This window comes from Rhodnius prolixus, unplaced genomic scaffold (assembly GCF_049639745.1).
Source record: "Rhodnius prolixus isolate KJV_2025 unplaced genomic scaffold, Rpr scaffold_4, whole genome shotgun sequence".
In the NCBI taxonomy this organism is placed as follows: Eukaryota; Metazoa; Arthropoda; class Insecta; order Hemiptera; family Reduviidae; genus Rhodnius; species Rhodnius prolixus.
In genome coordinates, this window is record NW_027411614.1 from 41249065 (window position 1) to 41276034 (window position 26970).

The following is a 26970-nucleotide window of genomic DNA, read 5'->3' on the forward strand; positions in this document are numbered from 1 at the left end:
AAACAAAAATTCTATGTTTTGTAGAAAATTGGCCAACCGGAAATACTATTTCCTAAATCGATTTTTTACAAGTTATAATCGAAACTACAAAAGATTTCACTTTATAAATCTGCAGAAATGTTTATTTTAGTTTCAAATAGTAGATAAAATTTTCATAGTTGGCATTCAAAATGTAATGAATAAATTTGTCTGGTCCTAAGATTTATTTTTAATTTAGTGTATAGATCTTTAAAGGAATAAGTATGAAAAAAAGTAGTTCCCCATCCAAGTTCAAAACATAACTTATACTATCGCTAAGATCTTCAGTTCTGATACAGTAGCAAGAAGTAATAAATCAAAATATTTTACTTCTGGTTGGCCTTGATCAATACTAATGTTTATTATTTTTTCATTCTAATTCATTGAATTTAAGAAACTACTACTACGTAGCTCTACAGCCCGGGGTGGGCCTTTACTTCCTTAATAATGCGACTCCAGATATCTCTATTGGCTGTTTTTGTTTTCCATCCCGACACTCCAAGGACTCTCAAGTCCTCCTCAACATCATCAAGCCAACGTCTTCGCGGTCGGCCAACTCTCTTCTTCATGCCTATGACGGTACCACGCAGCAGTGGCATCCTGTCTTCTGGCATTCTGGCCTAACCATTCTAATCGTCGAGTCTTGATGAAATGGACCACATTCTCAGCCCGAATTTAAGAAACTATTAGATAATATTCGTCTATCAATCCTGAAAGTTTTACTTACTGTTCAATATAGTAAATAGTTTTTAGAATTTCAGCAAATCGCTTATTGAAGGCTAATGTTACACCAGTAATAAGGAACGTACACTTTCTGAAATGGCACTTTAGAGGGGGGGGGGGAACAATTTTTTTGACCAAGTGGAGCCCAAAATCTGTGAAGTATTTAAATTTATCATGGTCTCAAGACTTCCTCTAAATAGTAAGTAAAATTAAAGTAATAAACGAATAAGTAAAAAAATAATAAAATATGAGGTGAATAGTTCTAGAACATCTACAGATAAAAAAAAAGCATGTGTATATTTAAAATAGGTTTAAAATAAAATGAAAAATCATTTAATAAAATTTTTACAAATCACTGAAAACATCAATCTAAATGATCATCTTTTCTTTCTCTTCTGATTGGGATGCTTAAGATCTTTTTTGCCATATTTTTGCTCGTTTTTGTGCTGCTGCGACCTAAGCCAAACATACCAAACTTTTTTTTTAAACAAAATTTAAAATTTGGCAAATATAAAAATTCAGACAGTCAAATGTGTCACGTTTACTGAGTTGGCAGAGAAAAGACTCCATTTAGGAAAAATAGGTAAGTATAAAAAAATTGATCCTATTATTAAAGTTCTTGTTCCCCACAAATAATAGATTAATTTTGCTGAATTTGAAGTCTTAATCTTTTCATTGAATCATTCATTTCATCTTTTGAAATATGATGGAAAGTTTGATCATTTCATGAAATAAAATAATTATAAAAGGTAATTTAATTGTTTTGATTTCGTTCACTATAAAAACCAAGGATTCAAACCAATTTCAAAAAATTGCAGAGAAACCGAGGACTTTTACGAAATGCTGAAAGGGAAATACTTTGAGAGAAATTAAATCCTGTATTTGCGATTAAAACTAAACTCAAAAATTTGACACATCGCGCTAGTCTATATATAAAAACATGTATAGAAACTTACGCATATCTTAATTTCTTTACACTCTTCCTCGAAACATCTGTTAAATCTTTTTCAAAGAAGGACTTCTTTTTCTTCTGAACTTTAATTTCATTCTGTTTCCGGTTAGGCACACCGTCAACCATAGCTTGAAGTTTGGATGATTTTCTTTTACGTTTAGCAACTCTAGCTTGATAAAGAGCCGTCTACAATGTGACAAAATTTATTATCTGAATGTCATTCCACATAAATATTTAACAAGAGACGATTAAACATTAGTACTAACTTTATGCATTTCTCTTTCAATACGTTCCTCAGCTGACATTTCACCCTTCTTCTTTCTCTTTCTTGGCCTGGATTTTTTAGGTTTTTCTAACTCAGCGCCTTTATCGGATTCATTTTTCTGTTTTCCTTTTTTAAATTTAGGCAATTCTTCCAAACGTAGACGAGCTAAACAATTTAAAAATTTACAATTCAATTTAAAGTTGTCAATTGAAGTTAAAAAAGAAACAAAAGTTATTGAGCTACCTTTCTCTTCTTGCCTTTCCTTTTTGGTTTGAAACCATTCTCTTTGTTCTGGTACTTCACCTTTCAAAATTTTTTCTGTTTTGGACATATGAGCCTCTGCTTTTCTTAACTCTTTTTCTTCCCATTCTTCTTGTAATATTTGTTTTATACGCTCTTCTAAATTATCCACTTTTTTCTTATATTTAGCAATTATCTCTAAAAAGAAAAAAAAAGGTGAAAATAAATTTTTAATTTTAAAAACAAAATAGTTAAAATTTTATCTTAACAATGATTCTCATGTACCTTGCGCAATAACTCTGCATTTTAATTTACTTTTGCTACCTTTCATAATTTGTTTCAACATTTTTCGTTCACCTTCGCCAGCCAAAGTAACTGAAACGCCAGTTCTTCCAGTTCTTCCGGTTCTTCCTACACGATGAATGTATTGCTCTACTGTAGCCGGCAACAAGAAGTTGATTACCTAAATTATCTTGAATTAGTTGTATGGAAAACTATTATGTATATAAAAAACAAATGATTTATTAATATGTACCGTTTTGACTCCTTTAATGTCTAAACCTCTAGCTGCCACATCTGTAGCCACTAATATGTCAGCTTCTTCTTCTTTAAATTTCCTAAGTGCTTCCAATCTTTGCGGTTGCGTTAAATTACCATGCAGTTCTGCTACCTGAAATAAATTAAACGATTTTCCTTAACTTTATGTAATTAATTAAAATAAAGAAAATAGGGTAGTTTGCCTAAGCAGGCCGAAAGCATGGATGGCCAATTTCTCAATAGGTCTAAAAAGTATGTTATACCTGAATCATTTGGTTTAGTTAACATTTATGTTTAGTAACTTTAGAGAAATTAAAGAATTCCTTTAAAACTAAAAGAGTCACAGGTTTACAAATATGAAGAGTTTCGTAGCCTTTCTGTACAATCCATGTGTGCAACAAGTTCATGTTCAATATTACTCCCAGGTCCTCCTTAATATCCAAAGGTATTATTAACAAAAGTATTTTACTTATTTTTATTTTTTGCGACAATAAAAAATGCATAACATTGAACCCTTGAACAATTATCACTGCACCATTTTTTTAAAAAGTTGTACGTTCCGGCAGAAAGGCAAGCTGAAAACCTTTAAAAAAAATAATTGACTTATTTTTGCCCCAAATCTCCAAGATAGGCCTCCCTCAGATACGTTCCCAAGGATTGAAATTTACACCAATAAATTGATTTACAATCGACTATTACTTCATTTTTTGGAGAAAATGCAATAATATTACCTTAAGAAATTATTCTTAGCATTCACTTTGCATTCTTTAAAATTATAAGACATTTTGTATACCTTCAAACCAAGTAATCCAAACAGCAAATACATCCTATGTGCCTGCTTCTTTGTTTGAACGAAAACCATGACATGGTCTCGAAAAGTACGGCACAATAAGGAAGCTAAAATTGCTTCTCTATCGACTTCTCTCTCCTTACGTACTCTGGACATATTATTAAGAACAAAAATTAGTACTTTAATGAATAAAGTCAAGATAATTATGTAAGCAATTCTTACTTAACGAATTCCTGTCTCAACGTTGATGCGACTGTCTGATTGTCATCAACGAAAATTTTAACAGGCTTTGTCAAAGAAACTGCAGCCAGTTCATTTACTTCTTCAGTCATCGTGGCAGAAAATAGTAAAGTTTGTCTGGTTCTTGCGCACTGCTTGATGATTTCTGTCATTTGCTCTTTGAATACTTCATCCAACATTCTGAAATATATAGAGAAATTAAGGTAAAATTGTATTTCATCCGATTCCAAAGTTGTTAATTTGATAGAAAACTTCATAATCTAATCCTCTGCTACCGAAAAAATCTGCTATGGCTACTTTGGACACCATTATTATTTTCTATTCCCCCTGCCAGAAGAAGCATCATTTTTGAGAAAACCTGAGTATAATATAGAAGATTTTACCAATAGAGTGGTAGACAAAACTCAAAAATGAAAAAAGACTTTATAATTCTATATTTATAGTAGGTGTCACTATCTGGCGGTAAGCTGTTGGTACAAATCAGCTAACCGATAGTGCTAGTTTAAAGTCAATTTTCCATTTTATGGGGGTTTCCTTGACCAGGCTGTGCTCGACACACACACACACACACACATATGTGTACATTATTCCTCTAAAAATTTCATTTATGATCATGGCATCTCAAAAAAAAAAAAAAAAAATTTAATCATTGCAATATTTGAAGTAAAATAAATGAAAGTGGAAAAATAGTTACTAATTGCGTATAGACAAATTACTAACCTATCTGCTTCATCTAAGATCAGTACTTCAACATTATCTAAACTGAACGATGGGGTGTTCTTCAAATGATCAATTAATCTTCCTGGCGTTGCAATTACAATATCCGGACTTTTTCTTAACACAGATTCCTAGCCAACGATAATATTACATTTATTAAATCTAAATTTGAAATAAGGGTTAATAATATTTTAAATAAATTTAAGTTAAAAACCTGAGCTTTGAGGTCCAGACCACCGACAGCTAAACCAATATCAATCCTTGTAAACTGTGCTAGCTGCTTAGCTACTTGATAAACTTGTACTCCCAATTCTCTTGTTGGAACCAAAATTAATACTCTAAAATGAATAAGCTTTATTATTGTTTGTTTCTATAACTTTAAAAGTTACTCATAAACAATATATAATGTAAAGATACCTTGTTACAGAAGACACAAGAGAAGGTCTGTACAGTAATCTTTCTAAAGTTGGTAGAACATAAGCAGCCGTTTTACCAGTACCTATGAATGAAATTAAATTATCACATATTGTTTCTAACTTTTATTTAAATGCTCTAAAAATAATTAGACTATAGCGAGTAAACAAAAATTATATATCTTGAAAATAAGGAGGAAAAAATTCATTAAAACCATTGATCCCGTTGATCTGGAAAGGATTCTTTTTCAGGCTTAACCAGTAGGTCATTATACTCAGAAAAAAAAAACGACCAAAAATGTTTACTCAACATGGAAAACTCCAGAAAATCTACTTGTAATAGTGAATAATTGAATATAGTTTCTTAAAAGTTCAATGTTTTACAGATTTTAAAAAACCTACAACAGATTAGGAAAGCCGGAACTTATCAGTTACGCAAACATTGACTTTCAAAAGTAATTGTAACAAAATGTTTAAGAAAGAGAACTAAACTTTCTCAAAGAATTTTAACCGGAAATCAATTTGTGTTAAATTTTGATTAGTAGGATTTGAAATGTACATCAGTGAATGATTTGAGAAACTAATTATTGGTTTAAGAAACAGGGGTATGGAAAAAGACTTCCAAATGACAGTATTTGATCTGTCTGACCAACATTTTTTTGGACTGTTAAAATTGACTTTTTGGACTTGGGACTGGACTAAGTTTTCAAAAAGCCGATATTCTGCAGTAGGAGTATAATTTTGGACAGAAGAAGCACAATTTACATAGTTAAAAAAAATTTTTTGTAGACTAAATATGAGGCACAACCGAATGGAAAGATTCATTTTTTTTTTAATTGTGCCTGCTTAACTGATCGTGATGACTTAATCTAAAAAGTACCTTTAATACATGTACTTTCTCTTTTATTATCAAATATTTTATATTTTAATTTTTATTTGAAACCTCCGGGAAGAAACCATTTTTGGTTACTAGAATAGCTAAACCGCTTACAATAATAATAACAACAATAATCTGTAACGAGAGAACACTGTCCGGAGGCCGGCAGTGCACTGAAAAAAGCTCCAAGCGCTAATAACCTTAGATGTTGACGCGCCTTAAATCATTTAAAAATAACAATAATATAATCCTATAAAAGTAATTCAAGACATTAACCTGTTGCTGCACAACCACAAATGTCTCTTCCTGAGAGTGCAACTGGGATTGTACTGGCCTGGATAGGAGTTGGATGTACATAACCCATTGCAGTGATCGCCTATAATTAAAAATTACAGAAAAAAAAAGTTAATCTTAAGTACATTCGCTTTGAAATTCAGTAGTACTGTATGTACGCCTCTCTATGTTTTGGGCACATACTGAGAGATTCCTATTTTTAAAAGTATCAAATTAAATTTAAATTTCAAAATATGTAATCACTTCCTTACCCTCAACAGAGGTCTAGATAAGTTCATTTCAAAAAATGATATATCTTCGTTTGGTGTAACCTCCTCAAAATCTATAGTTTCAGGCACTTGTTCAAGCTTAATTTTTCTTAGCTTCTTTCTTTTATTTTTACCTATCGTCTTTTCTTTGTCTCTGATTAAATCTATTAAAAAGATTAAAAAGTAATAGGTTTTTTAAAACATAACATAACCAAATATATCAAATACCCAAGCCCAGAATAAATAAATTTCAAATTAAACAACTTTTTTACTGGAAGAGTTTCACAAATGCATCATTCAAAAAGTGACATACGTTTTATTTAATTCATTCGTCCTATGGAGATGCAGATAATCGTTTTTAAACAACAAATAAAGTGAAATCGTTTTACGGCCGGTTGTTTGATGCTTAAAGGTGAACTTTGATATTTTCTTCGTCTCTGTTCAAAAGACTTGCGAGATAAACATTAAGTATTAACAGAAAAAAAAATTTCACCATCTATTAAGTATCCAAATCCAAATCTATGCTTGCAGGTTGACAATCAATTACAATCACAATCAATTTCAATTAAACTCCAGGTGCTTAAGACCTTCTTCACAGTCACACATACACTCAATTACCATAACTTACACAAATCAAAACCGAGTGGTGTGACTACTATCCAATGGTTCAATCAGGTGGAACCCAACGATCTTGTGAGAGATCTAAATTTTACGAACGACACTTCTAATTTGTTGGCAGAAAAACGCTGCATCTCAAATAAGAGCCTAATTATTTGTTATGACTTGGAAAGAATGGATATCTGTGAATACAACCCCGCATACCGAAAACTCTTCATCGACATTCCAGAAGTTTAAATTGTTTAGCTTTTATACTAAACGAAAATGAGTTTTATCCTTATTAGCCACTATATAATTATGTGTCCGCATAATCCATAGTTATACTGGGATTAATGAAACAATATGTCAAAGTTTTGCCCTAGGATGGCCAGTGTTTCCGTTACTTAAACTATGAATTTCTAGGATTAAGCATAAAAAACTCCGACACAAAATATTTAATGGTCCCAGATACAAGCCTTATCAAAACTTCAGTATTCATTCGTGTAATGGACAGACGACAGATCCCATGCCTAGTCTTCATTTGTTTTCATAGACAACAACTTCTTAGGTAAGCAGAAGGCAGTTAATTATGGTCAATTAGTGAGTGATATGCTCACCAATTGCTGAATGACCAATGAACGACTTCAGCGAACACAAGGGCGGTTGGACGTTCATACGATGACAGATTACTTTTGGAACCTGATGTGGGACTTTCCCAAAGCTACTCATTCTCGAATGTCAAACATAATAACTTCTTTTTATATATATATTGTATATATTTATTTTTACGTAATATCTACAGTGTATATTTGCTAGAAGTCTGTATCTCGGGAAGACAAGGCTACTAAAAAAAGTTATTTTTGAATTCAACCAATTAAACATAGAACGGGTATTTCTTTGCCCCTTTATGATTTTTGTTTTGTTTTGGACAATGTCATTTATTATGTATAATGAAGGTACCTTTTTTAAGATCAACATCTGAGAGACTTAGATCGGAGTCTGAATCAGTTGCTTCTACTTTAATATCTTTAGCATACTCCTCCTCACTATCAGCACTCTTCTCTTCCTCACTTTCATCATCTGAAATTCCTTCTGTCTCATCTTTCTTTTTTGTCTATAAAATCAAAATCTTTTAAGTTTCTTATTGTCATGAAATACAAGTAATAAGAATAACTGTACAATTAATACTACAAATGTAAAACAAAATGCGAAAAATATTGTTTACCTTCTTTATCTCTTTTCTAACTTTATCTATTCTCTCATAACTTTTATTGTTTGGTTTTCTTTTAACATATTTAGCTAGATCATCCCATGGATCTTTCTGATTTCCACAGCTTACTAACGAAAAATTAAATTCAAAATTCTTTTCAAAATCCTTTTGTTTCTTTATTTTTTTTTTAGGTTGAAACTGAAAAAGTAAAAATGAATTCCAATAACCAATCACTTATAAGATTTTATTTTGATAGACCAAAATTTTAAATAAATTTTAGAAAAGGCATATAATATTTATTGCAAAAATGCGTAACTCTAAAAAAAAAAAGAAGCTATAATCCACTACATTCAGATTAAGATTGGTCACACTTTCATTTATTCATTTCTTTGCACTAGTATCAAAAACAAAACAATCAATTTAAAGGTAGTAAGTACACATAATTAAAATATAAGCTGGCATTGCTGAATAGATGAAGCTTTGGAAGTAGAAATTAGGCACATAATCATTGAAAAATCAACATCTGATGGCGGAGAAGAACCGCCAGAAATAAGAGTAACACTCCTGCTATGGCAGAAAAAAAATCAACTACGTATATAATTTTTTCTTAGTATCCAGGTATTTTCTCGCTAGGATCGAGATATTAACGTTAAAAGCCTGTCATCGTTCCAAAATTTTTAAACAGATCATATTATACAGCCTTTCACAGCAGATTGAAGTACAGAATATACATGAAATCGTTCTGCTAAAAAGTAGCTAAGAAAATCTACAATCAAACTTGTAAGTAAATCTACCCTCAAAACGTCATGAAAAAATTAAATAAATATAATTCAGAGTCAATTACAACATACATCTTCCTCTTCTTCAGATTCCTCCGACAAATCAGGAATATCCTTATCACCATCATCAATAGTTTTTATCAAATCCAGCACTACCATTTTATGCACATAAGAGATTATATTACGAATTACAACAAATATTCATAAAATCCAAATTAGGCACTAGCTTCGATCATCCACATGCCGAAATCTTGTGGTCAGGTAACCTCGAACACAGAAGGATAACCTTTTTCTTTGAGCAGACTTGCAGCTTGCGGTGCAGAACGTCCAATAATTATTACTAATATTTTAATATTATTATAAAGTATTATTTTTACTTAATTCTCTACATTGTTTTTTAAATAAACCTAGTGCAAAATTAGATTCAACTTTCGTTCTTTTTTTACATTATTGATTATTTAATTTGTAATCAAGGGAATAGTTTTAATGTTGGCTAATCTGTTTTTTTTCAGTTTTTCGGGCGGAAGATTTTGTTTTGTGATAACTTCTACATTTAGTATTTTTTATTCGGCTTTGTGTTGTTTTAAATATAATTTATGCAACAAAATGAATCATTTCAATAATTTTTCTCTAGCCCAACTTCATAGTAAATTCTGTTAATTAAGAGACCAAAATCATTCTTCAAGTTGTAGGGTATTTTACTTCATTAAGTCAGTATTACATTTTGAACTTAAATTCATCCTTTTTTCCACTAATATAATACATCATTCGTAATACCGATTTACCTCTTAGCTTTCTTCCTTTCTTCAATACTTCCTATATACTACGTCCATCATTTATTATTTACATGAAAAGAACTTGAGTTTGTCTGAAAAATGCTACAAAATGTAGTCTACCTTTATTACAAGGTGGCGAGTGTGCGACGTACTAGCTATGAAAGTGAGAACATTCATACGACTTCACTAAGTGCAGTTTTCAAAGTTTTGACAATATTCTGCGGATTGGAACAAAATATTCTGGATATTGGAATGTTAGCAACTTATATAATTTTTAGTTATAATAAATAGGTAGTAAAACCGTAAGAGTTGTCTTTAGAGAAAAGTCCCTCCCTCGGAAATACTCTTTATCTATTTTCACGAAAATAGTCCAGTTATTACTGACCAGTTCTTTGCATGGGTGTTTTTTAGAATATTTGGTTTCAAGTCAATTAAAGAGCTGGAAAAATCCAGAAAATTCCTTCTTCCGGAAATGCCATTTTCTCCAAACTTGAAATTTGAAACATAGTATTATAGTTTTATAATTATAACGTAATAGTTATTATAACATTATAGTTTTATAATTATAACGTTATTATATAAGCGAAAGATCTACAGTACACTAAAATAGCTTTTTAAAGGGAAATATGTTTGAGCTCTTTTGATTTTTTGATCATGAGGTTCTCAAGCACGCAATTCACGTACCATTTTCTAGAATTTATATTATATATATATATTTATATTATATATATATATATATATATAATTTTATATACATACATATATCGGTGAACCTTCAATCTTGTGTTTTTGGGGAAAACAATTCGAAAATTTGTTTACGATCCATCTTCTGTAATTAGGATTAAGATAAGGGTAAAATCACAATTTTAAAAATCACGAGAACACTAAAATAAAAAAGAAATAATAATAGAAATTCATTTATTTTCAAATCAAAGCAAATTCTTTTAAATTCAGTATTTGAGAAAACACTATATACTGAAATGACGTTTAACCGGTATCATTTTGAATCATTGATCAAGTCATCTGTTGACAGTAACAAACTAAATATAATGCCTTACAGGTTAGAGACAGTTCTGCTGTTATCGTTTCCGTGACTTTTAAGAGTCGTATTTTCAAAATTCTCACCACTTGTAAGAAGTAGGTAATTTGGTTGCAGCTTGGAAGAATACCACTATAAAATTTATTTTTACATTTCAGTATTTGAACCATGTAGGTGAGCCAAGCCTGCTCTCCTCAAGCTTTAAAAAATCAATTTTCCTGAAAAAAGTTTCAAACAAAAGTGACAGACCGAAAAGTATTAAATTAGTTTAAGTTAATAATATCCAAAGAAAATTTTAGATATTTTCTTTTTTTGAATCCGCTAAAAGGCAAACTAGTTCTATTTGGGATAAAGGTTTTCGCTTTAATTAAATTCTGATGGAAGGCTCGCTTGGAACTAGCCCGCACCCGAACTTAATGTGTACTTGTGCTCATTATGTGTTCTTGAGCTCTTGAGCTGTGCACAGTGCTAAATACCTTTGTGGTTTTAGCGGCTACAAAAACATCTATTTCTGGTATAAATATAATTGAAATGATCAAATTACTATGTGATATCAGTATCAACAGGAATAATTTATTATAAGTTCAAATTTATCAAAATTATAGTTATTATGTTAAATAATTTATTGTAATTTTAGGTTTGTATTTTCTGAAATCAAATTTACTGTTGCCTTCTTTACCTAAAACCGTTCAAGGAGGAAGGGATTTTGTCGAATTACTCAATCTTAATAATTCTGTTTTACAAATTTTAACATGCTTTCTTGGGATTTAAAAGCAGCAGAGCAGGATGTTCCCAGAAAAGTATGTTCATTACTTTTTTGTAGTATTCTTAATCAGTGGACGTTTTGCTTTTTGACTAATTCATGTCAGCTTGATATCTGTATGTGTCTGTTTCAGTTATCATCACCTCTGGATCGACGTAGGAACAGTTCATCTCCAAACTTACCTGATGATAGCTGGCTAATGCAGAAAATTGCGAACACACTTGTAATTACAAAAACTGGAGAGGATATTGAGAAACTCCGAAGAAATCCATTTTCACCATTTCATTCTATTAAATCTTTTGAGGCGTTGAACTTGTAAGTTATAATTATCAATAACTTACAAGTCCCAATTACATTTATTACAATATATATATATATTACAATATATATAACTGATTTATTGTACTATATATGTATATATTTAAGACTAATTTTTTTAATTTAGATTTTTTTGAATGTGAAAAGAATGTACTTTAAATGTGAAACGTATATTAAGGGTTTTGTAAATAGTATTTTTAATTTTTCGAACAGAAAACCACAACTTCTCAGAGGTGTCTACGAAATGGGTTTTACTGTTCCTTCCAGAATTCAAGAAACTGCAATACCTATTCTTCTGCAGGATCCGTAAGTGTTTCTAAAAAAGTGTTACTTATTTCTAAATATTTCAGAATATATTATGTAAATAGTGATTGGCTAAAATGATGTGCACTCTAATAGAAATTTCTCCCTAATAAAACTTTGGTGAGAAAGTGACGGATGAAATCATTGACACAGCTATTGTCTAGCATTGTGTATCCAACCATGTATTCATCATAATTCACTTATCCGCTTTTCAGGATTACGCAAATAAATGGTAAGCAAACTTATTATGATGCTATAAATATTTGGATACTCGTTGAAAGGTTAGATATTAACTTTAGACGTTTATATAGTTACCATTATGGAAGAAATTTAGTTATTTTAAACAGTCCGTCATGGAATCAGAATATAATTGATTTATTAGTGATATAATATACAATATATAATAAATAAGTTATAAGGCAATTAGTGTCAACAATTTTTGATGGGTTTTCATTTCAAAAAACCTGAAATAGGCTCTTGTAACTCTTATTTCTACTTTTTAAGCACCTTATAGCTTAAATTCTTTGGTAAGAGAAATTGATGCTGTTTTGCGGTAATTTTTCTTTTCTCGTTACATTGTAACCAACTATTTTAGTCTACTATTAACCGATATTTTCTTCCTTTTTTATATTTATTTTTGTTAATAAATCAATCAAAACCTATTGAAATAATAGGTGGGTAATAATAATAAGTGGGTAAGCTTACAGTTATTAACACTATAATTATTTCTGTAGGCCACAGAATATGATCGCCCAGTCTCAATCAGGGACCGGGAAAACTGCTGCATTTGTACTTGCTATGCTTTCCAGAGTGGATTCATCAAGGCCTTACCCACAGGTAATTTTTGCCAGTTAATTTTGTTGAACAAATCACAAATCCTCCCAAGAAATCTGTTTCGAAAACAGACCAGCTTTTTCTTATTGAACTCATAAATGTGATAATAATTTTCTTTTATATAAAATTCAAAGCATTAACAAATTATCTCATCATATTGATGGAAAAACAGTTCAATACACTGAGATGACTCTAATAGTGAAGTCTATCCTCTCCTCTAAATAATCAACATTTCCTAGAGAAAGTTTTTGAATGCAGAGGTAGATCAACATGTGTGCAATGCTGAAGTCAACCGTTGAGGCCGTTTTCGAAAATCAAAAGGGTGAAAATTAATTCTTTAAAGTAGAGTTAATCATTCCGGAAAAGGCATTTTCATCACAGAAGTTTATGTCACACCTCACGTATCTGATTGGAATGCGCAAAAGAAATAAACAATTTTTTGGTTACCAATATTTTGTTTTAAAAATAGTATTCGCATAAATATTTTTCGGACTCTGGAAACGTCAGCGAACGTCAGTGAAAAATCAACTTATAAAATATGACAGGATCGCCGTTTTTCTTATTTCGATGGGTTAGAGAAAGTAATGAGAGTATAATACTCTCGGCTTTCTAACGGGTTTCTGTAATTAGAAATTGCAAATTTTCTTCGTACACATTTGTTTTATTGCTTAGTTGTTCCTTAATAATTGTTAATACTTTTTTAACAATTAGCACTCAAATCCTTTTTGATATTTGTTAAACTAGCAAAACGCAAGGTTATTTTAATACATACAAGAATATATTTATGAAAGAAACTAATTATTGAATGAAAATATGTAGCTCAGGTGTTTCTGCAAAAACTAAAAAATCAACACGTCACTGGCAAACAATTCTTTGTTAATATCCATTTTGTGAGAACGCATAAAACAAACTAAAACTTCTCTAGGATTAGCCCACATTTACTTTTCATATTGAACAATTTTTTTTTATTGATAAGTCATAATGAAAACAAGTTATTGATAGCGGTTCTCACTAGTCACACGAGTTTGTGACAATTAATTGAGTGGTGAGATTCGCCTGTGGAGTGCTATGGATATACAGTAATAACCATTAAATTCAAATTTCTTTGTAAACAAAAAATATTCAAAATGAAATAAGGAGCAGCACTAATACTCTAGGTTTCTACTTGAATTTTACTTTAGTAAAATGGCAGCTGGGGAGAACTAGAAAAAATATTGTGGTACGCAAATTCCTAAAATTTGGGCAGTTTAAATAAATTAGCTCTAGAAATATAAAGAGAGTAAACCCTTGCAATATCTTTACTTGGTTCCTTATAGAAGTTTAATTAGAAGTTAGCTTTTTTTGGGAAATCTTTACTAATTTTTTTTAACTGTCAAAAAAAGGAAAATGAATAGATCTTATTTATTTAATTCCCTTCTTTTATTCTAGTTAAATAAACAAGAAAAAAAAGTTTAATTTATTTTCTTGAAAATTGAGCTTATAAATTCATAAATCATTCACTAATTACTCCTTTAGAAGGGTTTATCCTGAACTCCTTTCCTAACCGACGTAATAAATGAATGTAGAAATTAGAGCCATCTCTGATTTTCCAATTTTCATTAATACTGTTCGCTCTATCTGTTGCTAATGTCTAAAAACCTCTTTCAAATTGTAGCATGTAAAATATAAATTTGCATATGAACTCAATTTTGAAAATTTTAGCTATTGAAATATATTTCCTACATGGATTTATAAATTCATAAATTTTAGAGATTTGATTTGATTTACTGCAATATTTTTGAATAGTGTGCGCACACAGTGTAATATAGAACAAGTTTTACTTATTACTTTGAAGAGATAGAGAGATAATTTTAGATAAATGCTGGTAAGAATTAGAAAGAAAAACAATTTATATAATTTGATGAAATGGTTTTGTATGTACAACTATATAGCGCGCACTCTCTGGACGAACTAAATCCAGATGGACGAACAACATATGACAAGGTACAGTGTGCCACTGTTGTTATTTAGTCTTTTTTGTTCAATCTTAAAAAAAATCCCTATCTTTCCAAATTTGATACAAAAATGCTATTAAAAAATATACTTGACAGTGAATTTATTTAATATATCCAGGTAGTGTGCCTTGCGCCAACTTATGAATTAGCCATACAAATTGGAGAGGTTGCGGCCAAGATTGGCCAGTTCTGTGAAGGTATTACTTTCAAATTCGCCGTAAGAGGAGAGTATGGTAATGGTATGAACTTAATAATTTTATTACTGTTTGCATTGGCGAATTGCTGATCAGCCAGCGCGGGTATTGACCAATGATCCGCCTTAACAATACTCGATCTTAATGAATTATATAAAATAAATCTTTAATCGATATTCAAGATTATTTCATTAATTAAGAACTCAGGTTATCAAGCAGTAAACGGTGCTATCAAAGATGGGCATATGTTTAAAGTTTGAAATCTCGTATTCTTGGCGCCTCTTTCATAAAGGGGAGGATCTCTGTGAAATTTTATGCTAATAAGTATTGCATAATTAGTTCTTTGGTTATAATTTTTTTTTTTCTACCACCAACCCATCAAAATAGGTGATTTTCAAGTCGTAAGAGTAAAAACCTTGTAGAATCCTTATCAAATTACCAAATTCTGCTAATAGTAATATCTATTACTATAAGCGTCTAATAAGACGCTTCAAACAGCATTTCAAGGCCGCAAAAGAGTGGTTTAGGTCGACAGTTTCACTTGAATTGGCAGCTACTTAAACCTACTTCATAGTGCGGAGTGCTCTCAAATCCACATGAACCTTATTTTGAGATTCTATTACTAAATAATAATACATGAATCAGATCCAGAAGCTTTAGGTTAATAAAAGATTAGGAGGCCAGTACCATCGAAACCATTGCTATCGTTTCAGTAGCAATTTTTTTGTGAGCTAGGCGTACAGCGATTAATTCTGCAGAAACCTAGTTGCAATGCTTGGATAAACCAGCCAACCTTCTGAAGATGGAATTGTGGTATCGGAATATGCACTTCTCAACTCTTTATTGTAGTTGAAATCGATTTTATATCCATAGATATCTGGCTGAATTTTTTTTATTTATTTATTTGTTTAACGCTTTCTTCAAACAAAGCTCTTTCTGAGGTGAAGGCACCCCATTTAGGTCTCCCCAGAGAATTATGACTAGTTCTTCGAAAGATGAACTAAGCTTCAAAAATAACGAAGCAACATGGTTCAACTCTTTAAACTTTCAAGTAGTGACGCGGATTTTTTCCATTGTAGCACGCTGGGTAAAATACAACTCCAATTTTCATTAATTTTATTTTACTATTTTTTCAAAAAAAAAAAAAAAAATTTCTGTTCTTTAACATTTTAAAAAAAAACATACCACGCAATCTCTCTCATGTCAGCAAGTATAGTATGTGACGGAAACATTGTTAAAGTCGAATTTTCCACACAAAAACTTAATCAATCTCTGATGATGGAATTACGTCCGAAACCGGTTAGGGATTCGCGTGCTACGACGGATTAACAAGTTGTGGATCAGTATTTTTCTTAAGTTTCAAATATTTTATTACAAATTTTAATAAAGATTTTCTTCACAAATTATTATTACTTTAAAATTGTTCTAAATATGAAAATTAAAGTAATAATAGTTAACCAATTATATCGTTTTAAAATTATTATATAACCCAACAGATAAACGTTTAGAAACATTTAAATAACTATGCTGTGTTGTTAAAATTAATATTTGAATGGATTAATAGAGCCTCACAAAAACAAAATTACTGAACACGTCATTATCGGCACTCCAGACAAAGTTTTAGACTGGGCAAACAAGATTTTGGAATTAAAGCATATCAAGGTATTCGTAATGGATGAAGCTGATCTTGTGATTTCTGCTAGAGGTCACCAAGAGGAAAGTTTTCTCATAAGAAGGTAGAGTTTTCCTAATGGCTCATAGCCATTATATGTATATATCATTTTTATATATGTAAAAGGAGATAACTGTGACTCTCAGTTTAGAAGCTTAGGGCTCGTCGCTAATATTTAAAAATGAAAGGATTTATTAATAATCCTATTATTAATATGTAATTTATTAATAATGAGCTTGATAAGCCCTTTGATTATTGGAGTAAAATTTGCTCTCTTATTATGGCAAACAAATCCTTGAGTAAAAGGACAATACTTTTTACGTACCTGTAGATTTTATTCTTACTCTGCGTAGCCACCTCTTGAGAAGTGTGAGATTTCCTTATAAACATCTTATCTCATTCCAGCCCTTTTGCTTCTTACCAGGATTATTTTGTGGAAAGCATTTCTTGTACAATCCTCCCATTTCAAGCTGGGTCTGCTTCTTCCTCATCTCCTCTCTACCTGAGGTACGTAAGAGTCCTATAGATATCGCTGAGCTCAATTACAGCAGTTGGAGAATCAATTTAGCTTGCTTTCCTATATTGCTAATCTCTGCTGGTTCGACATGTAAATTCCTTACGATGGCGATCTATAAATGCCCTGTCGAGTTTCTCTCTTTCGTACTATTGCGTCTTATTTCCAGTAAATGACCAGGAGTCGGATGTATAGATGAGAATGGAAAGTAATTTGGAATTAACTTCACTTTTTCCTCTTTTTCGACACCCCTGTTCGGTTGATGTAGCCTTCAATTGCTTGAACATATTTCGGGAAGCAATGCAACCTCTTTTTTCTCTGGTAATGAATTCACCAAGTGAATTCCATGTTATTAAATATGTGTCAGCTGCAAATTAGTTTTCCCTAATCCTTATTATTTGCAATTTGCAAATAGCAACACACGACGTCGCTTCTTCCGACCCTAATTACTTCAGTATTTCTGGGAGTTGATGATTACATTGATTTTTTCTTTAACTCCTTTTGAAGCTGGCTAAATTAAACTGATGTTCTCAATACTATTAACCATATTACCTGGTAGTCAGCAAAAACAGGTTCAGAAAATTTAGTGGGCGTTGTTTCCTGTGCCTCTAGAGAAAACATCTCATTCTCATCTTCAGGACAGTTTCAAGATGATGAATGATGAAAAGAAGCGGGCTTGGTTGCAACGTTGACGTATTTCTTTGTTTGTCTAGAATGGGCGTGATATGTTCTGTACAGTTACGACAACATTCCCATTTGTCCTAAACAAACTTAACATTTTATGAAAAACTTTATACATCTTTCTGTCCTGTAGTGACCTTAAAAAGTAATATCCTTACATTTTAGGACAACTTTAATATTAATATCGACAGTAATACGTTCTGAATGTTACTTTGCAACAATGCTTATTTTCAGACACCTACCACCGGATTGTCAAATAATGTTCTTTTCTGCTACGTTTAATGAGAAAATAATGTCTGTTGCAACAAATTTAGTACCCAATGCATCACTAATTAGAATAAAAAGAGAGGAAGAAGCTTTAGACCATATTAAACAATATTACGTACTTTGTGAACATAAGACTGCGAAGTACACTGCAGCTATCTGTCTTTATAACGCATTGGACACTGGAAGAGCCATCATATTCTGCCAGGTAATATCTTTTGGGTAAATGCGAATCATTCAACTCCTATTATTTTTAAGATATTCCAGCAAAAAAAAAAATCAGTTTCAAACACTATCATTTTTGTAACTCAAATGTCTAAAACGATGTGATACCCAGATTGTATTGGGAATGTATTTGGAGTGACATTTTTTAATTCAAAAAACTATGGCTAGAATTTAGCTGTTGTTCTGAAGAAAAGAACATAAGATTCAGGAGGAGAACTGTAGGGCAGGTTTGGATACACGATTTGTATTGGAAGTACTGAAGATTTTTAATTGGAGCAGTTAATCTGCGGAGATATTTGGAATTTGCTAGTATTGATTACAGACTCCAGGAAATATTGGTGTCAGATATAGGAGAAGGTCAACTAAATGTCGAAGTAGACTGACCTCTGTAAATAACTCTAGGAACACGGGAGATATATCTTTAAAAAACTGTTCATCAAACTTATTAGCCCATTTTCTAGATCCTAGAGGACATTTATAAAAAATCAAAATGCAAGAAAATTAGGAAAATGGCCAGCAGATAGCTGCTTTTTAGGGGTGGGTTGATAGGTTGTAGAGATTCATTATTTTCAAAGGGTCAGAATTAAACATTTAAAAATTGAGAAATATGGCCTGTAATCTCGAGATTAGTGAAGAACATGCAAATCCAAGTTATTGACAGAAAGAAAGAACTGGATTGGGAGATGGTGCAGAAAAGAAGAAGCGAGGTAAGGTAGAGATTAAATAAAATAATCGATCATTTTGGCGTTTGGCAAAGGAATGTTTAATTTCAGAATTGAGATATGTCTAGATTGGTATGGTTAGGGTTACCCTAATTTTTGAAATGCAGTTGTAAGTCTGAGAGTGGAAAGGATGAGTAGATCTGAAAGTCTTCAGCACAATGATGAATCAAGCATTACTGAATAGAGACGAGGTCATTTATTTAGATAAAGAAAAGTGTAGTAAAAGTGAGGGACTTCAGGGATACAGTATGAAGTCGGAGAAGTAAATATGGCAGACTAGAGGAATGAACGAAAGTAGTAAATTGTATAACTTTTTATGGAGATTTTGTGCTTAAGCTAGTCAAAGGCTTCACAGAGAAATTAGGTATGATACTGGCTTGTCCTTAGAAACGTGATAGATATCATGATTTTTAGTCTTTCGTGGAACTAGTGTGCCATATCCGTGTTATCTACGGTTCTACTATTAAGAAAGGTAAAAATATTGTTAAAATTGTTAGAAGAAATTGGAAAAGATCGATTGGATGATGAAGAGTTTTTTTGCAGTATTCTTGAAATCACACAACAACAGAATTCCTTAATTTTCTCTCACACTCAGTCAAGTGTAGTGCGAGACGGAAACATAAGTGAAGTCGAAATCTTCTAATGGTGGATGAAAATCTGAAATAGGTTAGGGACACAATGAACTTCATGTTACGACGAATAAAATCTAAGATGTCCAGTTCTACTGACCCAACCAATTTTTAACTATTCTTTAATTTTGGATTAAAATCCATTCTTTTGAAACATATTTTTAGTAAAAGATCGAAGTTTGAGGGAAGTATAAAAAGTAAATCTATGTTGTAATAAAGTTTAACACTAGTTAATTTTTATAGTCCATTATTAATTGTTTTTATCAATAAATATAACTTTAGGGACGCAAGACTTCTAATTGGTTAGCTAAACAGATGATGGAAGATGGATGTTCGGTTTTTTTGCTATCAGGAGATTTTTCTGTCCAACATAGGTTAAACGTTTTGGACAAATTCCGTGAGGGAAAAGGAAAAATGTTAATAACGACTAGTGTTTTAGCAAGGGGTAAGTTTCCAAAAAGGTTTTTCTTTATTACTTTAGTTGAGGTATAAACTGGAATGAAATGCTCCCGAAAACTTATTTAAGGCCAGTCATTCTGAGGAAAATTCATATTTTCGCACTACTTGCTACTAAAATTATTTTTTTTGTTTTCTTTTTTTGGCATTGGCTTTCGCCATACAGCCAGCATCGTCTAGGTGCTTATCACTAGAATATCACTCACTCTCCATTTTTACTTATAAATACATTCGCTTCACACATTCACCCCTCTACTATATCCAGCTATTTACAAATACTACAACTAATGGATGGATCAGTACTCTATATTCCTGCCATTCTTATAGCTTAACCGAAATTAAAATCACGTACTCCTTCTGTAATCATTTTCTTGCATTCATTCTATACTTTTAAATACATTCATATTTCATTGCTAGCTCTTCTATAGACTTAAGCACATAAATGTTGGTGGAGAACATTATGTCTTCGTAGCGAAATGGTGCATCTAAATACCTGTATATGTCGTCAAACATTCGTTTCCTTTCTACCACATAACGTGGACATATCATTATTATATGTTTGAAATCCTCCTCCTCATTGCAATCTACGCAAAGAGGAGAGGACCTGAAAAGTATTTTTTTCCCCCCCAGGCTTTCGATTTTTAGACTACAAGGTTAAGAGCTTAAAAAAATCTTATTTTTATTGCTAAAGTGCTGTTTTTTTTAGTTTTCTCCGTAAATAAACATTTTGAGGTCTCTTGGGTAAGAAAAACTGGTTTTTACATTTGCGCTGTACTTGGTTGTCATTACTTTATTACAGAAAATCGCAGAAACTTCAAATTAGACATTTTGTTCAGGATGCCACCAGATGAGCTTTAGTCAAAAACGTCAACCGAAAGTACCACTTCATGCAAACCAATTTTCAGTTTTTTGAGATTTTCTTGAAACTTGTGTTTTTATTTTGACTCAATATATTCATTGTGATTACATTTCAATAAATACTCCAAAAAGATAGTACTCTTTAACTGTTAATAATCTTTCAGGAATTGACATTGAAGATGTAACCATTGCTGTAAACTTTGACTTGCCTCTTGATGCGCGTAGAAAAACAGATTGTCAAACATATCTTCATAGGATTGGCAGAACAGGCCGCTTTGGCAACAATGGTCTGGCCATTAGCTTCGTATCATCGCAAGAAGCTAATGATAATATTCCACAAATCAGAGATAGATTTGGTAACTATTTATAGAAGATATATTAAAATTAAATTACTGTATTTTTTTAAAATGTTCACTTAGAATTTGATGTTAGCGTACTGTAAGTTAGTACTTATATCATTTCGAACGTCATATTTAATCTCATACTGCCTACAACATCGTTTTCAGTGCTGATCTGCCAATTACTGAGTAGTCTCCTCTTCTATTTTACTCGCTTTCTCGCAGTGTTGCTGCCTTCCAATTCCTGATTTACAGATTAGAAGCTGGGTTTTTTATCACATTGTTCGTAAGGGTATCTTACCTGTGGTCTCTTTAATCTCCTCTTTTCGTGTAAAGTCTCCCTTTAGAGTTTTCCCACATTAACATTTTCACGATATCTCCATTTTAAATGCAATCTCCACTCAGCGAAGCTGCTCAATCTCGTTCGATTATTCGTAGAAGTCGTTGCGAACAAAATGATGTATTGGATGAAAGCTGCATTTATTTTCTTTAAAATAAATTTAAAAAATTAATTCTGTTTCCGCCATTCTATCTCTTTATGAGTCTTCCAGTTCCTTATCTTGGATAGGGCCATAGTTCGCATCCTCGCTTATTCCATCTGCCCAGTGCAGTTTATAATCTCTCTCGTTGCTAATCATTGTGGGAATCTTGTCATTTTGCTACATATTTGCCTGCGAAGTCTAACGAGTCAAATTATTAATGTTTGACTCCAGGAATACACGTACCCTCAACATCTTCTCACCAGTTCACATCTTGGAAATAGGAAAACCGGGCCGTATAAATTCATCTCTTATGACCTATAGTTCATATAGGGCATGTTAGTGCAGTCCGTATGAACATATTGTTTTATCCAGGAGAATTCTAGCATCAGAAGACATATCTTGCTTTTTAATTTGGCTGACGCCATCCTTTTTAGTAAATTTATCTTAGGAATCCATTCGCTCTCCATGTTGTAGGATTAGTTTCCGCGCAGTTTTTTCTGCAAGCATATATTGCTGGCTCCTACTTATCTCCATCTCACCTCACCGACAGTTCTGAGAAGGCTAATCAATCCACTCTCTTTCTCGGAATTATCTTTCAACGAAATCTATATCGTCTACATAGGCTAAAATCTGTCGATTTTAAGGAATATTTGCCCTGTCCACTGAATGTTGGCCTTCACATTCTCTTAAATTATTTTAAAGAGTAGATAGGCATGAAATGGGTCTCCATGTGTAAAACTCGGTAATATAAAATTTGTCGTTAGATACGCGCAACGATCATCCGTTCATTTTCATTTTTATAAGGTATTTAGAGGAATTTATAGTACTTAGTTTCTGAAGGTAAACTGGTCAGGCGTATGTTGTAAGTTGTATACGAAGTTTTTTGTGTAGAAGTACATGCAGGAGAATTTGAGTGGTTTGTTCCTGTTTATTAGTGAGTATAACTGTTTCTTTCGAATATATGCTTGTTGAAGTTTCGTATTGATGCGCAACCTCCAGGTGAGTCATGTACCAAGGATTACGCCGAGATAGCTTTCTTTTATTCTCAGTTGTTGGGTTCAATAGATGGAGATCTTCAATTGAAAAACTATGCAGGGAGAACATTTTAGCTTTAATTACAGCTTCCATCTTTGGAACCAGTTTCATACGACGACTAAAGATGTTTATGTTAGTAATACATTGGTTTTATTTTGTTGGATGAAGAAGCTATCATTCTATCATCTGCGTAAGTACCTAAAGTCTTAGAGGAAGGTTAATGTTGCGATTGGTCCCTAGAGTAGTCCTGTTTGTTTTTGTTTTTGAGTTTGTAAGCTTTTTCTTTCCTCACGAAGTTTTATAAACGTGTTCTGTGATTGGTTTAAGTCGAGTGACCAAGGTAATGATCTTTTTTTTTGACAGGCTTTACGTCCAAGTACCGATCAGGAGTCATAGACGGAGGTAGATAGCTAACGTACTTAACTTAATTTTTCTCATTTAACACATTAATTCACTAGTAAATGTTTTGGTTTAATTCCGAATTTGTCAATTTAGCTTCATCAGCTTTCTTAATTTAAAGAAATGTTATTGCTCTTGAAATTAATGATCATTAAGAATTAATTTTATTAATTTTTAAGGCTCTTTTCAATAATTTATTTTATTTAAAGTGAATAAAATTACCTAATTAAAAAAAAATGTTTTTTAGGTTCAGAAATAATTGCAATATTGAGTGAGTAGCAAGAATTTAGAAGACTGCCAATTTCAGCACTTACACGAATTTTTATTAGTTTTTTGTTTACTTACATGTGAAATAAATAGATTGAAACTACTTTTTATGATTAAACATTTAAATGGGTAAGTTATGAATTGTTTATGATTATTAATTGAATCAGTTCTAATTAAAAGAGGAAATGTGTGTTGGAATATGAGTCAGCCCTTCGAAATTGAGATTTTATTTGTTGCTTCTATTCCACCTCCACACTTTGTAGGTGCTAGTGATTAACTGGTAGATTGTATAATGGTGTTGTAAAACCATATCCACTATCACCTGAAACATTTATTGTGACTTTCTTAAATATCAGTTCATTTGAATAAAAATAGGCATCGGTAAAATGTGTAATATTTAAGATCGAAATAGCGAGGATTCGGTCAAATTAGAAAACAACTCCTCCTTTACGCCAAGGTAATCGAATACATATGTGGTGTGTGTCGAATACTTTGCAAGTATACAATCACAAAATGATCTATTCGTTTATTTGAAACATTTTTTATTGTAAATGTATTATTAGAGATTTTGAACTTTTCTGAAAGAAAAATGTATTTTTAAGAGGCGCTTCAATTTAATTGCCGGTAGACCATAGACGTCTCAAATGCATTTCATGCTTAAACGGTTAATCTGAGCAAAAAATGGTAGAGGAAAAATTTTTTGCCCGTTACCTCTAGTTTCAGAATATGTGACTTGATTTTAGATTCCAAAAGTGAGGGTTCGCAGTTGACCCCCATTTTCATATACACAGTTTTAAAGAGTATAAAAAGTTATGAAACAAACCGGAAACCGCAATTCGATATCTTCAAAATTATAGGTGCTAGGCCATTTCAAATTCTGGTATTTATTAATCATATTTCAATTTTTTTAACTTGTTATCAAAGAGAAAGAAGAACACGCGATAGGTCATTTTTATGTATTTTTTTCATCCCCTTTCTACTAAAAATATTGCCAAGGCAGTAAAGCTAGTATTTTTCTTAATATCGGGAAATAAGTAGTTTCCCGAGTGATTTTTCTAAGAAAAATCAAATGTTAAGAGCTTTAGATGTTCTCAACCATACACAAAATGGCTAAAAATTAATTTTACCACTGTTACAAACAAGAAGGTTCAATAATTATTCGGCAATTTTGGGAGAGTTTCGTTTAATTACCAAAAAAATTGGAAACCTCCTGCTACATATTTAAGTGATAAATATCTTTCATATAAGGGATCAAACTTTTATTCCTTAATTTATCAAATAATGCACTTTACGCAACTTGTGCGGCATGTACTGGGCCTTCAAACGTGCCTCCTCAGGTACAGAGAGCAGTTGATAACCTCCTGGCGAACCTGGCTTGCGAGATGTCCATGGTTGCCCAATTAAGCCCATTTATCATAAATATTAACTCCCAAAACCTCACGAGAGCTGTGCTCGAAATAGAACATCCTTGAAAGAAAAAGTAGTCTCCTAGAGCATTTTGGTATTTTCAATGGGTGAAGATAAAAGTACTCTCTGGCTTGACTGTCCGAGCATTTATAAACTGCAGTATCTGTTCCTCTTGAGCATAAATTAGGGCTTGGAAAACTGTTAAATCGCCTAGATATATTGCCACCTGATCACAGAAAGTGTGGGATCTCTGGGTTTACATTCCTTCAAGAACAACTATTATAACTTAATTGTTATCTGTTAACTGTAGAAGCAAGCAATAATAATTAAATCAGGTTTTAAAAATGATTTTCACGGCTTTCAGATTAATCAAGACAACAAGCGAAGAAAGGACCTACGGATTCCAAGCGTGCATTTTATGATTTATTTCGAGCAGCTCGTGTACATGTCTGACAGAAAGACCTGCAAGAAACTTGAGCAATACACTATCATTTCTAAATCATAGTAACTTTTAAAACATAAGTCTAAACATCATAATTGAAACCTCTGGTTTGCTTTGTTGTTGATTGGGTTAGTGGTTAAAACAGCTTTCTTTAAAAAAGTATGTTTCTCCTATGAGCAAATTAATTTCTAACTATAGCATACTTAGGTTATATTTAAATTGTTTTAAGATAATTTTTTTAAAAGTTTAACATCACTCTATTTCCGTTTCCATAAAATAGGCGCCAGTAGCTCTTCGTTAAAGTGTTTTCGCTTGAATTATTTAAAGTAACCTCTTTCTTTATCTCCTACATAATTCATTTATGCTTATTTTCAAAGCGTAGATAGATAATTTCAAGATTCGACCTCATTTTTAATTGTTCAAATCATCAAAAGTTTAGTCTCCGTTACTATTTTTAATTTATAAACCAAAATTATAGGTCTGTGTAAGTGTGCAAGTTCTGTGTAAATTTCATGTTTATTGATAAATTTCAAGTTTTGTAAGATTTTTATTTGAAAAATATAAACTATATCTGTGAAACAGGGACCATCCCAGCTGAGCAACTTGTGAATTACTTGGTCATTTTGTATATATATATATATGTATAATTTTATATATTTATGAAATAGTACACAATTATATGTCACTATGTTTTGACAGTATTTTCTTTGATTTATTCTCTTCATTTTGTTTCCGAAGAAAAAATTGTTTTATAAAAGTTTTTGCGTTTATATTAAATTAACGAACTGACAATATTGTACCTGGCTAATTATAAGTCTATGTACTTGTACTATGTTACACAAATGTATTTAAAAATATAATCGCTTCTGATGAATACATTTTATCAGGCATTTCATGATATCAGACAATATTTTTCAAAACGTGAGTTCATTGATGGGTGCGTATTTTCATATATGCAGATTTTTGTATATTGACTTCATACTGTTACCTAAATGATTTGGTAATCCATCACGGCATAATTCTGAATAATAAATAATTTTATGACTATAAACACAGATTCTACCTTTTGACTGGATATTACTTTCATACATTGTTTCAATTTACAAATGAAGTTAGTAATGCTGTAGGTGGAGTATTTACGTATTTTCAGATCAACCATCTCACCTTCAGGGTCTTTACAACTCCAAAAAAAAAAAATTTATATTATTTTTTAAATAAAATCTGTAACGAGGAGCCAGATAGGGTGCCTTTTATAAATAAAAATTATTAGCAGCAATAATTATATCCTGACCAAAACCAAATTGATTTTAAGATCACATATTAAAGATATTACCAAGATAACTAAATAAATTAGGCCCCTGTTTTTGCAACTTTTCTTGAAATTCTGATAAGAAATATGGAATGCAAACGACAAAAAGCTTACGTCCAGAAATAGATCTAAACGTTTAAAGAAAGATT

The 26970-nt window shown here is 31.6% G+C and overlaps 2 protein-coding genes across 9 annotated transcripts; one reads left to right on the top strand and one right to left on the bottom strand.

The window, feature by feature from the left end:
* Positions 1–1013: 1013 nt before the first annotated feature.
* Positions 1014–9198, bottom strand: Rs1 (Dead-box helicase Rs1). Its single transcript, XM_074132162.1, has 16 exons — positions 8973–9198; positions 8137–8319; positions 7872–8025; positions 6318–6478; positions 6049–6148; positions 4900–4981; positions 4697–4820; positions 4486–4613; positions 3748–3945; positions 3529–3673; positions 2734–2868; positions 2484–2661; positions 2202–2396; positions 1960–2123; positions 1698–1879; positions 1014–1197 (listed from the first exon to the last, which is right to left on the bottom strand). The coding sequence occupies exons 1-16, from the start codon at positions 9057–9059 to the stop codon at positions 1119–1121; spliced, it is 2295 nt and encodes a 764-aa protein (XP_073988263.1). The 5' UTR covers positions 9060–9198; the 3' UTR covers positions 1014–1118.
* Positions 9199–9423: 225 nt separating this feature from the next.
* Positions 9424–26390, top strand: LOC141456300 (DEAD-box helicase Dbp80-like). Of its 8 annotated transcripts, none has more exons than XM_074132187.1 (12): positions 9424–9930; positions 11353–11515; positions 11612–11793; positions 12010–12102; positions 12834–12936; positions 15046–15166; positions 16686–16857; positions 18223–18460; positions 20111–20273; positions 21307–21498; positions 23644–23792; positions 25435–26390. In XM_074132187.1, exons 2-11 carry the CDS (start codon positions 11468–11470, stop codon positions 23673–23675), a joined length of 1344 nt encoding a protein of 447 aa, XP_073988288.1. In that variant the 5' UTR covers positions 9424–9930; positions 11353–11467; the 3' UTR covers positions 23676–23792; positions 25435–26390. The 8 variants fall into 8 exon arrangements, with proteins under 8 accessions (XP_073988288.1, XP_073988293.1, XP_073988287.1 ...); XM_074132186.1 differs by lacking the exon at positions 9424–9930 and adding an exon at positions 10684–10813; XM_074132190.1 differs by lacking the exon at positions 9424–9930 and adding an exon at positions 10684–10813 and having other exon boundaries at positions 15046–15160.
* The last annotated feature ends 580 nt before the right edge of the window (positions 26391–26970 follow it).